Source organism: Pseudorasbora parva, chromosome 6, assembly GCF_024679245.1.
Source record: "Pseudorasbora parva isolate DD20220531a chromosome 6, ASM2467924v1, whole genome shotgun sequence".
NCBI classification, from domain to species: domain Eukaryota; kingdom Metazoa; phylum Chordata; class Actinopteri; order Cypriniformes; family Gobionidae; genus Pseudorasbora; species Pseudorasbora parva.
In genome coordinates, this window is record NC_090177.1 from 18,128,556 (window position 1) to 18,143,623 (window position 15,068).

The 15,068-nt window shown below is 36.8% G+C and overlaps 1 protein-coding gene across 1 annotated transcript in view; it reads right to left on the minus strand.

Annotated features, from left to right (window-relative positions):
* Nucleotides 1–15,068, minus strand: part of dvl1a (dishevelled segment polarity protein 1a) — a 41,739-nt gene that overhangs the window by 6,860 nt on the left and 19,811 nt on the right. The window contains exons 4-8 of the mRNA XM_067445928.1: nt 10,129–10,247; nt 3,074–3,212; nt 2,531–2,624; nt 2,382–2,451; nt 2,037–2,176 (exon numbers count right to left, since the gene is read on the minus strand). Of these exons, the coding sequence (XP_067302029.1) occupies nt 2,037–2,176; nt 2,382–2,451; nt 2,531–2,624; nt 3,074–3,212; nt 10,129–10,247 (562 nt within the window). The remainder of the gene's footprint in view (nt 1–2,036; nt 2,177–2,381; nt 2,452–2,530; nt 2,625–3,073; nt 3,213–10,128; nt 10,248–15,068) is intronic.

Consider the following 15,068-nt stretch of genomic DNA (forward strand, 5'->3'; position numbering starts at 1 on the left):
AACTGAGGAAAAACCCTTTTTATGTAAATAAATGACATAATAGTTGAAAGCACCATTCTGTCCACTGTGGTACATCACAACAAATATGACTACAACAAGGTCCTTCAGCAGGAAGGAGAGGGAGAGGAGCACACTAAGTCAACAACAAACAGGGAGGTGACATAACTATATCTTGATAATCCCTCAAAAGTGAATTTGGAAACTAAAAAGCAGAAGAGATTTAGAATAAAAGGTCAGTTTCAGTTCTGTTAAAGGAATCATGTTAAGTTTAAATTAGCACGTTGACATGCATAATAATATATTAAAGGTGATTTTCCTGGTGATATAATATTGAATAGAAAGTCTGGTTTTGGTTGTCCATCTTCTTTTGTGTAATACAGTTACGAAAAAAGATTTTTAGATGAACCATCCCTTTAAAGGGTTATCTTCCCTTTAAGGCAGGGTATATACAGCAATCCTTAAGTTAAATTTACTACTTTATAATACCTTTTTTACTACCTTCAAAATATTTTTTTAAAACCATCAGGACACTGAATTGCAAGTGTTAATCAGCGACCTTTCTGACATATATGACCTACAAAAAAGAATAGATTTAGAATCGACAGCAGGAGGAAATCTGTTATAAGTTATCATCCAGACACAGTAAAATAGATCTCAACATTCACAAAGGTTGGTTGAGGAGAAGCATTATACACATTTGATTTCCATTATTAATTGGTAATTCAGCAATTCAATTATTTAGTGTTTTTTTTCCAACAACAAAACCTGAGCCAAATATTACATTTCTATAACTGTGATAAGTTGTTGAATTTAACAAAATACTAAAAACTAGTGCTGTCAATCGATTAAAAACATATTTTTTCTGTGATTAATCGCAATAAAAAAAATGTTTTTGTACGTTTTTAATATATTTTTTAATATAATGATTTCACATCTTTTTATGAATGAAGGCCAGTATTACTGATATTAATACAGCTACTGATTTTTTTTTAATTTTATACATTTATTATTAGGCTTCAAAAATATAACAGTTTTTAATTTAAGTAAACTTAAAACAATACTAACATAAACCCATAATAAAGGTCATGTTTACTCCTGCCCTTCCTGTCTTAAGAGTTAGGAAATATACAGAATATAAATTTATCAAAGTTATATGCAGTCTGCACTGCATAAACTATAAATTAAATAGTTAATCCTTATTAAAGCTACAAAAGTTATTTAGTCAAGAGCAGCGAGTCATTTTCTCTGTTCCCTTTGTTCTTTAACTTTACTGACAGGAAGCTTTATTGGCTGCTGTCCCTTTAAGAGCAAACAGACACGCGGATCTCACTGTTTATATTGTAGACCGTAAAAAAATTGGTTTATATACTGTCTATGGATCGCGCCTCATTCTCTCACAACTCTTTTTGTTCATTTTAGACTTTATATAAATCATTTAAGATTGCTCTTATGAGGATAGTCATTGAAGATATGCCTTGAAGCAAGTCTAAAATAAAACTTCTGTTGAGCGCGCAGTGTTCTGAGATGATGCCGAACGACCACTGAATATGACGTCAGCATCAAACATACGTTGAGACGGAGACGACAGATCTTTGATTATGTGCCCAGATATGCTAAAGCCCATATTTAAACGAACTAACGCGAACGCACATAGAATTTCAATCAGAATAGGACACCTGATAGTCTGAAAAAAATAATACCTAATTTGGAAAAAAATACTACCTCTGAGACCACATTTAACACTTTTAATGGCCTTAAATTTGACAAATTTGATTTATCACTTTTTAATACTTTTTAAAACCCCGCGGACTATATCTTCCATTTTGTTCAGAAGAACAAAGACATTTATACAGGTTTGGAGCAACTTGAGAGTTACTAAATGATGACAGAATTTTCATTTTGGGGTGAATATCCCTTTAAGTAAAAAAAAAATTGTAGACATTGGCAATTATCTTAATGCACATTTGATTTTTTTAATCTTCCTAAAATGCATTAGATCAGCCTTGAAAGTGGTTCCAGACTGCTGATCCTTTCACCTGTAACAGCATGTCTCCAGGCTCAATCCTGCCATCAGCCGCCACTGCGCCGCCTTTCATAATGGAGCCAATATAGATGCCTCCATCTCCTCTGTCATTACTCTGACCGACTATACTGATACCCAGGAAGTTGTACTTCTCTGTGAGAAAAAGAGATAAGGCTGTTTTTTAATTAGGTGTTCATCTGGGGGCTATATTTAGAGCATATATTTACACTGTGCACACTAGACCTTGAAAAACAGGAGAGTCAGTTTATTAAGCAGGTGGAGTGGAAAGATAAAGAAGCGAGGGAGGAAGCACAGGGATGAATGATGAGAAAAAGTTAACTAGTAAATAAGTTCTTACCCATGTTGAGAGTGACCGTGATAATGTTGAGGCTCATTGTGGAGTCTGTAATACTACTGAAGGATGAGGACTGTCAAGAGAACATACAAAAGATTAGTGCAGATCAAACACTAATGTGTAGAAATGTGTCCTTTCCCTCGTGTTCTCACCCTGTCCATTTTGGTGACCTTTTGTCTCCGTCGCCTGCGTTTGTGTCTACGCATGAGGTGTGATGAAGAGCTCTGTTCCGTTGAACTGCTAAGTCTGTGCCGTCAGACAAAAACGAGAGGTCAGGGCAGAGGTCAACACTACACGAATGAAGCTCTAATTATGACCTCTAAATGCACTATTTTTGTTGCACTATTGAGGTTAATTCTCAATTAAAATCAGGGTTGTCTATTTTAATTTTTAATTTTTTTAATTCTGACTGGCACTGATGTGTTAACACGGTAAGATTTTAGATATTTTTCATTTATAACCTTCAGTTATAAATGGGGGGGGGGGGTCGATTAAATCAATTTACAAACTATACTTCATATTTCCTTTTAAACATTTCATTAATATGACATTTTAGGGCCAGCTTCACAAATCAGTTTAGAGATTGAAAAGTTCCAATTGGTAAATAAAGACAGTCATTGTTTAAAAGGAAATGAATCATGCCTTCTGAGGAAAATACATTTTTCTGGGAAATGAAACACTTGTAGATGTCTGACCTGCTGGCAGCCTCATCCTCTTCGCTGTCAATGAAAGAGCTGGATTCCAGCTCGCTGCTCATCACTGATGCACTGTCATAGCCAACAGCTGAGTCACGAACCACACGCTCCGCTTTCGAGTGACCGTTCACGCGAGGGACTGAGAGGAAACAAATTAGACATTGTTTAAAAGAAGAGGAAAGCGACAGCATGCCAGCACAAAGATAAAATATAGGCAACAAATCGACAGTGAATCATGCTAATAAAGTAATAGGACAGTCATTGTTATAAAATGATAAGATTCTTTTTCCATTTAAAATCCAGTTTCAACAAATCTACTGATGAATACTCAAATGTGCTTTCTCCAGAAGGCTTTTAGAATCCCTCACGCCAGTGTAATGATATGGCTGGGGTATACGTACAGAGACAGGGACGATGTTGTGTCTCCGGGTGACATCGGATGCGCTGAAAAGGTCTGACCAAACGATGTGGACCCCGAGTGCGACCAAAGCATTCCAGTATTGCAGAGGTGCCCATTTCAGACCATTACTCTCCATATAGCCACTCATACACACTAATCAATCACAGCTATTTTAGCCATTCACGTTTCACTGTTCGCAGAGCAAGCTTTTTCATTCCTCTGCCATGTGTGAGTTCACAGGACAATTGAATCACCTCAGCGATTAAGAGTACAAACCAAGGCCTGCAGCTAGATGAGCTGTACGCCTGCAGCTGTGCGAAACGGCTTATTGGGAGCCCTTTATCAGAATGGATCACCACAGGTGGATAATGCATTAACGGCCTCTCCGGAGTCCTTTTAGGCTTACTTAGTATGCGCCTGACAACCGGAAAAATAGAGATAGTGGAAGACAAAGATGCAGTTGCTCCAGATGTGGAAATGTTCCCTCTACATCTGGCTTCAGGAGATCAATTTATGCCTGTAAAGCGCAATATTAATGTAAGTGACCAGTATATGCATACTAAAACCATAGAATAATACAATTTCCTGAACATAAAATGAGTTTGTAGTGTTTTTTAGTGTTCGTGTGTCCACTCTTAAGAATGACATAATACTACTGATGAGGAGATTATTATAAATCTTAAATAAACATCTTTTATATGGTAAGATTTATAAAAATAAAAAGATCTGAAAAAGATCTAACAAGACAAAAAAATTATATTAATTAAAATGCTAATATTTATTAATAAATATTGATAAATAATAAGACTGATTAAGATAATACTTATATTAATTTTATGTCTTTAATTAATAAATTGTAATCTCTTATCAGTTAAATTCATTTAACCAATACATACACACATATTATTTTATTTTAATTTAATATTATAATCTATAATCTCAATATTTAATCTTAATATTTTTATTTTAACTTAACTCAAATGTATTTGTTTGACAGTGCTAACTCATTTCAAGCACTTAGCTAATAAAAAACTATTTGTATCACATTTACATACACTAGTTTTTAAACAACAACCAACTTTTTTCCTTTGCATAAAACATTAATTATTGATGTGTTGGACATCAAATAAAAAGTAATAATGTTTATGATAAAATCATAAAATCGATCTCTAACTAAAAATATCTTTTTTTTAAATAATCTTGGTATCAGAGAGACGCATTTGTCTTACCTCCCGCTGCTGCACAGCTCTCATTTACAGTGCTGCACCTCTCATTAGCTTGCAGCATTTCTAGCACTCAGTGAAACGTAACCTCCTTAACGCGGGAACTTAACTGTCTATCAAATGTACCCACACATCAGTTTCTGGTGGAACGGGACAATGAACTGGCCCTGAGCGAAGGTGCAGTATAAGGTACTCATATTTAAGCCTCTGCTTTTAACGGCAATCTGTGCAAAGATAATTTTGTTCAGGATTCATATTGACAGCAAACCAACACACAATAAGTTTATGAAAGGTTGATTAGCCTAATGATGAGCCAAGTCCAAAATAAATCAACATATGCACCACACAGCATAATAAACGCACTGAATTGAAACTGTATATTGGAAACTCAGCATGGTTAACAGATAAGTGCCTAAGGCTAGAAAGGAGATCTCCTCACACACTCCTCCTGCCCCTAGGGCACACACCTGTCTGGCGTTCCTAACAACCAAACACATATTTTTAATGCAATCACACCCAGCAGAGGTCAGCACTGGAGCAACCTTGCCAATTCATGACGTGTGACTACAAGAATGTGCAAAAGACAGGTCATTTGTTTTTGTTCTAATGAAAAGGTGAATCTGCTTTTTTTTGTATTTGTTTATTTAAACAGGGACAGTGTAAAAAATACATTAAACCTTAAAGGAAAGATACATTTGACCAGGTTGTAGCACTTGTGCTAATTTACACCTGCAGTTTTCTAAAGTAAGAGGTAAAAAAATATTTTGATAGATACTGACCACTGCAGACTGGGAACATCCCACAAGAACTAAAGTTTTAGAGATGCTCTGACCCAGTCGTCTAGACATCACAATTTATCCCTTGTCAACCTCACTCAAATCCTTATGCTTGCCCATTTTTCCTGCTTCTAATATCTACATCAACTTTGAGGACAAAAATGTTCGCTTGCTGCCTAATATATATCCCACCTACTCACAGGTGCCGTGATGACGAGATACTCAGTGTATCATCAGTATTAACTTCTTGTTATTCATTTCACTACATGAAATCGTGTGTGTGTGGGCTGGTAATTCCTACGTTATGGGGACAAAATATCCCCACAAAGATGGCAATATCCAAAATCCTTGTGAGGACATTTTTTGGTCCCCATGAGGAAAACATCTTATAAATCATACAGAAGGAGTTTTTTTGAGAAAGTAAAAATGCAGAATGTTTCCTGTGATGGGTAGGTTTAGGGGCAGGGGCAGTGTAAGGGGATAGAAAATACGGTTTGTACAGTATAAAAACCATTACGCCTATGGAAAGTCCCCGTAAAACATGGAAACACTAAATGTGTGTGTGTGTGTGTGTGTGTGTGTGTGTGTGTGTGTGTGTGTGTGTGTGTGTGTGTGTGTGTGTGTGTAACATTTCATTGTAAAAGAAGTAAAAGAATGGAAAGTCAGGTGAAAAAAAAAAAATGAAATAAATGTTTCTCTCCAGACACGTTGCCCACAATTATTGGCTCCCAATTATTACATTTATATTCAATTTTTAATTAGTAAAATATCTCTGAAGTGTATTCCCATTAATATTACATTTTTTGCACACCAGGATGACTAGGAACATGAAATTGTTTAGCTTTGAGATTTTGTTTCACAGGAGTATAAATATAAGGAAACACGGGCCAAATTCCCTTAAAGGGGTGATGAACTGATAAATCAACTTTCCCTTGAGCTTTTAAAAGATAAAAGGTCCTGATAATATAAGAATATCCTGTATGTTTTAGAGCTGAAAACTTCCTTGTTAGTCAAAGAAAAGCTTTTATAGACACCAGGCCCAGAAAACGATAGTGTGCTTCATTCTGATGTCATCGTGTGGCGAAACACGCCTCTACAGAATAATAAGCACGTCTAATTCAGTAGCCCCGCCCATCGACTCATGTAGTCGTTCGGATAGCGCTTGCCAGCCCAGCCGCAATAAACATGCCAAAGAAGATGGCAGGATATTGTGCTATTCCTGGTTGTGGAAAAACACAGTGCCTCAATGCTGTGTCGTCTTGGATCCGACAGGAATGTACACTTATGTGAGTAAAACATGCTTTTTATATGTAATAGTATTGTATTGTTATAGATCGCTTTGATTATGTTTACTAACAGAACATACCTTTACCATGGTGTCAAAGGCTGAAGAATCCCTTATTTATTGGTTAATTGCGATTCTGGGTCAGACTCGGACAGGGCTCGCAAAGCTTAATGTCCCAGGGCTGTGTGTTTTCTAGACGGCCTACCAAAGCAAAAGCCCGTCGGTAGGCCGGTGAATTTCAAATAGTAAAATAATATTCCTTTCTTGATCTGTGCTGGTCACTCTGTTGACTTGACATTTGAAGCGTGCGCATGCGATTCGCGATTATATCCACCGATTGGACAGTCCAAGTAAATACAAAAATAATTCCAATCAATCGCTGGTGGATGAGAGATAAATCATTGTGTTTGTTTGATAGAGACGTTTACAAGCCCTGTGGTCGAGAGAATCATTCCAGTTACCGCTTTCAAAACAATCCCTCCCTCGTGTGAACTGAACTGACAGCGGAGCTGAAGCTCATTAAATATGCAAATCTTCTCCAATCCTATAGTCGTGGGCGTTTACTTCCAAGTCTCCAGTGTGGCACGCCCATCAAACCTCAGCGTTCAGGAGAAAGCCTCAAAACCAGTGTAGAAAATAGCCTATTACTTATTTAATATGATGTTTTTGAATCTAAAAACCACACAAATGTCACTTTTAATTCTTTCAAGTAAATGAAAGGTTAGATATATATATATATTAGGGCCAGGACTTTAACACATTAATTAAGATTAATTAATTACGGGACTTTAACTTTAATTAAGATTAATTACGCAAAAAATAAATAACAATTTTAACCACACTTATTTTTGCACCGTGGAACGTTTTTGAATTAATGAGTTTCGCCGGACTGATTATGCTGGAACACCAACCAGCGCTCACGAGTCACGACAACAACAAACCATAGTTGACCAACAAACCAACATGAACGAAGAAGCTGATGAGACAGCTTTGCTTGGCCCCGTGGATGGGAAATATTGTTTTAAAAAACGAAAAGATGGAAGCGTCGACAAGAGCATGGTTGTGTGCAAGCTATACAACAAGGAATTTGCGTATCACCGCAACACATCGAGCCTCAAATATCACAAATATGCTTTTGCTACACTTAATGGCAAACATTGCACTGGTCTGCTGGACTGAAATAAATGACAAATATTTTGTTGATTAAGCTTATGTATTCAGTCATTATTCAATGGCATACTAAAAATCCATGTGAAAAATTACTTCTCACTGTTCTCAGGTCAAATATTTATATGCAATTAAAATGCGATTAATTTCGATTAATTAATTACAAAGTCACTGAACACTTTATCGTGGCAGTTTTCTTCAGAGGTTTAACAGATCTGGTACGCACAACTATTTCTGGAGGATAATAAAAGGGAAGCTGACCTGACACATTTCTCTTGTGCTCTACATCCAAACACTCCAGAGATAAACCACACAGCTACAAGACTGCTCCAGACATACACATGCTAAATGAATAGATGCTTGAATTTAAAGAGAAACTAAAACAAGCACATATAAAACGTTGTGGATTACAACATATCAGCGTTAAGAAGCAACTAACTAAAACCATAGAAAAAAAACAAAGCAGCACTCATATCTGGTAGCAATCTACCGTTGCTGTCTGCAAAAAAGAAACAGGTAGTCTGATGTCTCTAACAGACAGCCGTGAACACAGAGGTCAAACGGGTTTCTATAAATCAACAGTATCTTCAGCAAAAGCATCCACCTGTTTCTCGTTTCTGAAGGTGTCACTGCTAATGAAGCTGTACTAATTAATGCACTTGGCACTAATGAGGTGTGAACTGCAGGAGAAAAGGAAGCACGGCGTGAAATGATTCCAGTAAACAAAACTAGAGGAACGGTGTGCTTTCCCAAATGCATCTGATGGTTGTGAGAAGGAAGCAATCTCCAACAATGTAGACATTCTAGACTCGGTGGGACTTTCTCAGTCACCTTGAAATCTATTGACAACATTCACATACCTTGTCTCATTACAGGCAACAGAACCTCTAAGAAACCTCTAAGAACAATCTTTGTTGATAACAGAATGTTTTTCTCTGCAAAAGGAAGCGTCCGTGGTTCCAAGTGACCTCTCCTTACCCAGAACTCAAGTCAGCATGTACACTAGCAAAAATAAACTTTCTGTAAATTACTGGTTTAAAACAAGCAAACTTCCAGCAAACCAACACAAAACAGGGTCATCTATGAGGAAACACTCTTAGGAAAGCAACTGCATCCTGCAACAGCATGTGACAAGCTCAGAGCTTTTAAAATGGGATGAAGTTATTAGAGAAAAATTGTCATTCATTTACCCTCACGTCTTTTTTTTTCTGGACAGTACCCACATTTTTTGCCAGAGACAAAACCTCACTCTACACCACTACAAAACTGGTGCCATTTCTGCCTCTCATATACATACACTATGTTAAAGGGGTTTGTAAAGAAATAAATTGATACTTTAACAAGGATGCATTCAATTGATCAAAAGAGATTTATATATATATATATATATATATATATATATATATATATATATATATATATATATATATATATATATATATATATATTAAATACATGCTGTCTATTTGAACTCTCTATTCATCAATGAATCTGAATGAAAACACACAATGCTGAGAATAATATGAAATGTTTCCTGAGCACCAAATCAGCATATTAGAAGGATTTCTGATGGACAATGTGACAATGAAGACTGGAGCAATGGCAAATTCAACATTTTTCAAACAATTTAAATTGTAATATTTCACAATGCTGCTGTTTTTACAGTATTTTTGTTCAAATAAATGCAGCCTTGAGTACAAGCTCATAAACACAAAAATCTTACAAATCCCACAATTTTAGACAGCAGTGTTTGTGTAAAAAAAAACGGTACATTTATATTAGTTTTATATTAGTTTTTTCTTTTGACATGAGGATGTAATATTTGGCTTCGATGTCATGGTTTCTGATTTATCGCTAAATTAGTAAAACGCATTATATTTCATATAGCGTGTTTCCAAAAAGTAGGCACAACTGAAAAAATTGTTACCCGTGCAGTGACTGCCGTAAACAACATCGCATTTATCAGCTCTGAAAGTGTTTTGCTGTCTCACGTGTCTGTCCTTAGGATATTTTACTCACCTGCCAGACATTCATCACCTGGGGAAAACACCTGTTGTAATCACGGCTTTTACAAATAATGTCTTATTGTATCAAATGCTTCCTGATTCCATGGTATGATTAGACTGCTGGCACATGATACGTGCTGTGTATAGTGTGAAAATGGCTTGTCACACTATACTTTTCTTTTCTGAGTATTTACTCACATTCACTTTCTCTTCCCCTCCTGTGAGCTCGCTGCCTCTCCCGCTCTCTCCGCTGGCTCAGGAGAGATTCTGTGCCCGTCTCTGTGTCCAATCCATCCCGACTACTCACCGCATTGGCACTAGTACACACACACAAACAGAAAGATCTTCATTAAATGGCCTTGAAACCATCTCTATTATGCTGAGTCACAATACACTTGGCCACAAAAGTAGATAAAATTTTCTGGGTAACCTTCTGAAAATATGATTACCTACACTCAATTTCATCGCCAACAGATATTTCATTGTTTAGGGGTTTATGATTTACAGCCGTCCATTTTTAGCAGCTGTCACTAGTTTTTCAAAGCTGAGAATGTAGAGCGTTTAGGAACAGCTTGGCTGAACCGCAGCCCAGGAGTTTCAAATCCTGCAGGGCTGCGGTTGGGCCCCAGAAGAGCAGGTTGTTGGGGGTAAACGGGGCCGCGACGCAGTTTGAAACTGAATAAGTCTATGCGGATATGCCAAAGGCCAGATATTCTAGCACAGAGGGGGGAATACTTTTGCTCAAGGCAGAAAAGAAACATAAGGTTGGTGAGAACAGCTTGCTTGCATGAGTCAACATGCAAAGATGCTCACATGATAACACATCAGATAAATGCTGGTCATAATTACATGAGGAAAAAAAAACAATGCAAATAGATATGAACAGCAATCAATCAATCAATCAATCAACTTTATTTATATAGCGCTTTTACAATCACGATTGTGTCAAAGCAGCTTCACAGTGTCAAACAGGATAATATTGCGACAAAATTAGATTTGGCTGTACAGTCGTACTGGAGAAAACAGTGATGTTATCAGCTTATTTTAATTTATCATATAGCGACAATGTTGGCAGATCAGTATTACAGCCTATAGAACCAAACAAGACCTAATTCATATATTTTATTTGTATAATAAGTTGAATAACTTTAATCATATTTTTAGTGTCCCCAACTGAGCAAGCCAAGCCAAAGGCGACAGTGGCAACTCAGTCGGGGTGCCAGTTCTCCTCTGGCCTATTAACACACCGTGTAAGATTATTATTCTAGCAACCTTACAGGTCGGAAATCATATTAGATCGGATTATTCAAAACAGCAATGTCAGCTAATCTTATTGAATCCCCCACAGGACTGTCTCATATCCCTTCAAGTTTTTTTTAAAGTAAATTTACATATTTAGCCAGTTTTTAAGTTATAGTTCTATGTAAAAGCAGTGCACTTAACAACTGATGAGCATTCACATCTTAAGACATCACAAATGTTTTGCCATTTCACTCTGCTTTTTAAATCTGTTTCTATAATATATTATTATCATCACAAAGTTATCTATATGGCTTGTGAATATCCAGGCTGTTGAGCTCTGCTAAAATGTATAACATCTTTGTAATATAATGATATTCAGGGGGGAAATGTTTTAACCAAGCAGATTAATAAGCCTTGAATGATTTTGAGTCATTTTTCCATCCATTTTTACCTGCTTCTAGAAATTGTATATAACTCAAGCTTACTCATTTACATCCACATGCCAAAATGACAAGCCCCACCCCTCAAGCACAATTAGCTCAAATACAACGCAGTGTGCTAATGTCTCTCTCTGCTGGATGGAGCCTGTTATTTCACTAGTATGATGACAATAGGGATGATGATGAGGATTCAAAGGCCCACAACTCAAAGACCTTAAAGGGATTGTTCACCTAAAAATGAAAATGATTCCATAATATACTCACTCACAAGCCATCCTAGGTGTATATTACATTCTTCTTTCAGATAAATACAATCGGAGTTATGTTAAAAATGCCCTGGCTAATCCAAGCGTTATAATGGCAGCAAATGGGATACCAAAATTTGAAGCCCAAAAAAGTGCATCCATCCATTATTAAAGTAATCCATACGGCTCCAGGTTGTTGAGGAAGGTCTTCTGTAATGAATCGGTGGGTTTGTGTAAGAAAAATATCCATATTTAAAACTTTATAAAGTAAAATATTTAGCTTCCACCAGACCGCCTTTTTTATTCAATTTACGCAGAAAGTGTAATGTCTCTTGTAGTTCAAAATGCTTATGCTCAATTGTCGATTAGTGGCTTTTCCGTAAATTGAAGAAGCTAGATATTTTACTTCATTACTTGTTAAATATGGATATTTTATTTATTCAAACCCATCAATATGCTTCAGAAGGTCTTTATTAACCCCGCAGAGTCATGTGTATTCACTGCCATTATAATGCTTGGATTACCTAGGACATTTTTTTATATAATTTCGATTGTATTCATCTGAAAGAAGCAGGTCATATAGGATGGCTTGAGGGAGAGTAAATCATGGGGTAATTTACATTTTTGGGTGAACTGTTCCTTACAATTTGGTCACAGCAGGTCTGTGCTGATCGCAAAAATAATGGAAAATAATAAAAAAACGAATTAACAATAATATAGGGCAGTAAAATACATAATAATATACACTTTAAAAAGTGAAAAGAATTTGTTTTGTTGTTGATGCCAAAGGTTAAGTAAAAGAAAATTCAACCCAATCAATCAATTAATGTACCCGTAATTTTGCCTGATTTACAATGGCTTACGAATAACTTCACAAATATAGCAAAATTCCATTTTATGCATTTAATGCACATTTCTACTCTGTGAGTGAGTATGTTGTATTTACAAAGTGCAGCAAGCAGACAGACAGTTCAGTCCTGGGGGAGACCGAGGCAGCTGTGTCACCCTGCAGAACCCGCGGGGCAACAGAGATGAGGCTTTTAATGTCCACTAATCCGGATTAGCTGCTCAAGGGACGGCCGAAAACATACTCTCCTCACCCTACCAAATCCATTCAGCAGGACCAATAAATAATGCACAGCACAAAGGGAGCAGGCAGGGGATAACATTTGGTTATTTACTGATGCTTACAGTGAAGCTTTTATAATGGAAATGAGGGAGATTTCTGGTGGGAGAAACATGTGTGAGTGGGGATTCATATTCACTTCAAGCTAAAACTGTCTGGTAGTCTGTTGGAGAGATGCTGGGAGAAAAGGACTGATATTAAGAAAAGAAGGAAGTTTTCTGTTGTTCACACGTCACAGTTACATGTTCTGCCACTAGATGACGCTAGACACTACAGAAAACAAGTGGTGAGAATTCTCTGGTGGGGTGAGACGGCTACAACTAGCGCGCGCACACACACACACGTCTGAAAGTCAAGCATTAGATAAAGAAAAATCGCAGGTGCAACAGCGACTACAAAGAAAGACTGCTGCAACATTGCCCTGTAGCACATTGATCTAAATTTAGCCTTCAACATTTTCAATACGTACAAAGAGAATATTTAATCGTATAACCAGCTGTGCAGCAGTGCACATTTTCAGAACAAAAGCAATGCACACGTTTTTTCAGGAAGCAGGCAAACAAGTCTGATTTGTTTGGGTAAATCTGTTTGTTTGGACAGTTTATTTCAATTAAATGATTAAGAACCAAATTATTGGTTTAAGATGCAAAAAATGACTTTGCTTTTGTATTAAAGCAGCAGTTTATCTGCACATTTTCACTACTCGCATTAAATATTGTGTTTATTGTGGCAACCGGATAAAGTGATGGATAATTATTTCTCTCTCTCTAGATTATAACTGGTATTTGCCTTAGAATATGAATTATTATGTGGACAACTATGTATGTGACTAGGCAAGCATTGACTGGTTGAGAACTTGACCACATGAGTGCTGGCAAATCAAACAAACACACTAAACTTTGAGAGGCAAACATGTGTCTTATTTGAATGCAGCTCAAGAGACAGGAGCTGGGATACACACATGTGGCTCCCGGAAGGACAAGAATTATATTTTCCATCCAGCTGGATAACAGACATCTGCTACTGCTGTGACTGTGGTCAGGAACTCAGAACAAATCAAATCAGTGGTTTTGTAATGCTTGTCGAAAGAGAGAGAGAGAGAGAGAGAGAGAGAGAGAGAGAGAGAGAGAGAGAGAGAGAGAGGGAGGAGTGTGTGTGTGTGTGTGTGTGTGTGTGTGTGTGTGTGTGTGTGTGTGTGTGTGTGTGTGTGTGTGTGTGTGTGTGTGTGTGTGTGTGTGTGTGTGTGTGTGTGTGTATTTGTCTGGTTATTCAAAAATCCCAATGCATATACAATATAATGCATAAGCAAATCATACAATGACTTGAATACACTTCTATGTTTGACATACTTTCAATTTGTGACATTAGGTATTACTGGTGTAATGATACACGTATTTGCACCAAAGATTGTCAGTAAGGGTGTTTCGGTTCGGTAATACAGTGTTGTTTTAACCACTTCAAATGTACAACTTCTTTGTGTGCAGAACGTATTTCAATCTCAGTGTTCCCCCTCAGGAAGGGACAATATAATTTAGGTCTTTATACTTTAATGTTGCAAACACACCTGAAAACTAATAAAGGACACAGAGTGAGCTGCTGCCAGGTAAGCTGAAGTCCATAAATTGTCTCTTTGTTGCCATCTCTGTTTGAAACCTGTAATAGCAGTAATTTACAGAATAATCTTTATGTGGGCTGTGCATCGGCACGGCTCCTCAGCGTGTGTATGAATCTAATGTTTTGAGGAGTTTGTGGCTGTTAGTCACCACACCGTTGTAAATACTGTACTTCAGAATCACAGATTCTACGTCTTGGAAGTATGACCAAAATAAGAAATTACCCCGCAAAATGCCATCTGAACAAGTAAGTAACATGTCTAAAAATCGCTTTTTTATTTAATCGCTTAGCTCATATCACATCAAACCATGTAAATTATTGGTAATGTTATACTTTGTTCTCAAATTGTTCATGTTAACAACATCAGTATTGCGTGACTATGTGTATTCAGTGTGTATTAGCATTACCTGTGGATTTCTATTTCTGTACAGTCTAATCTTTTGCTTTTGATTATGGGTGAATCCCCATGTC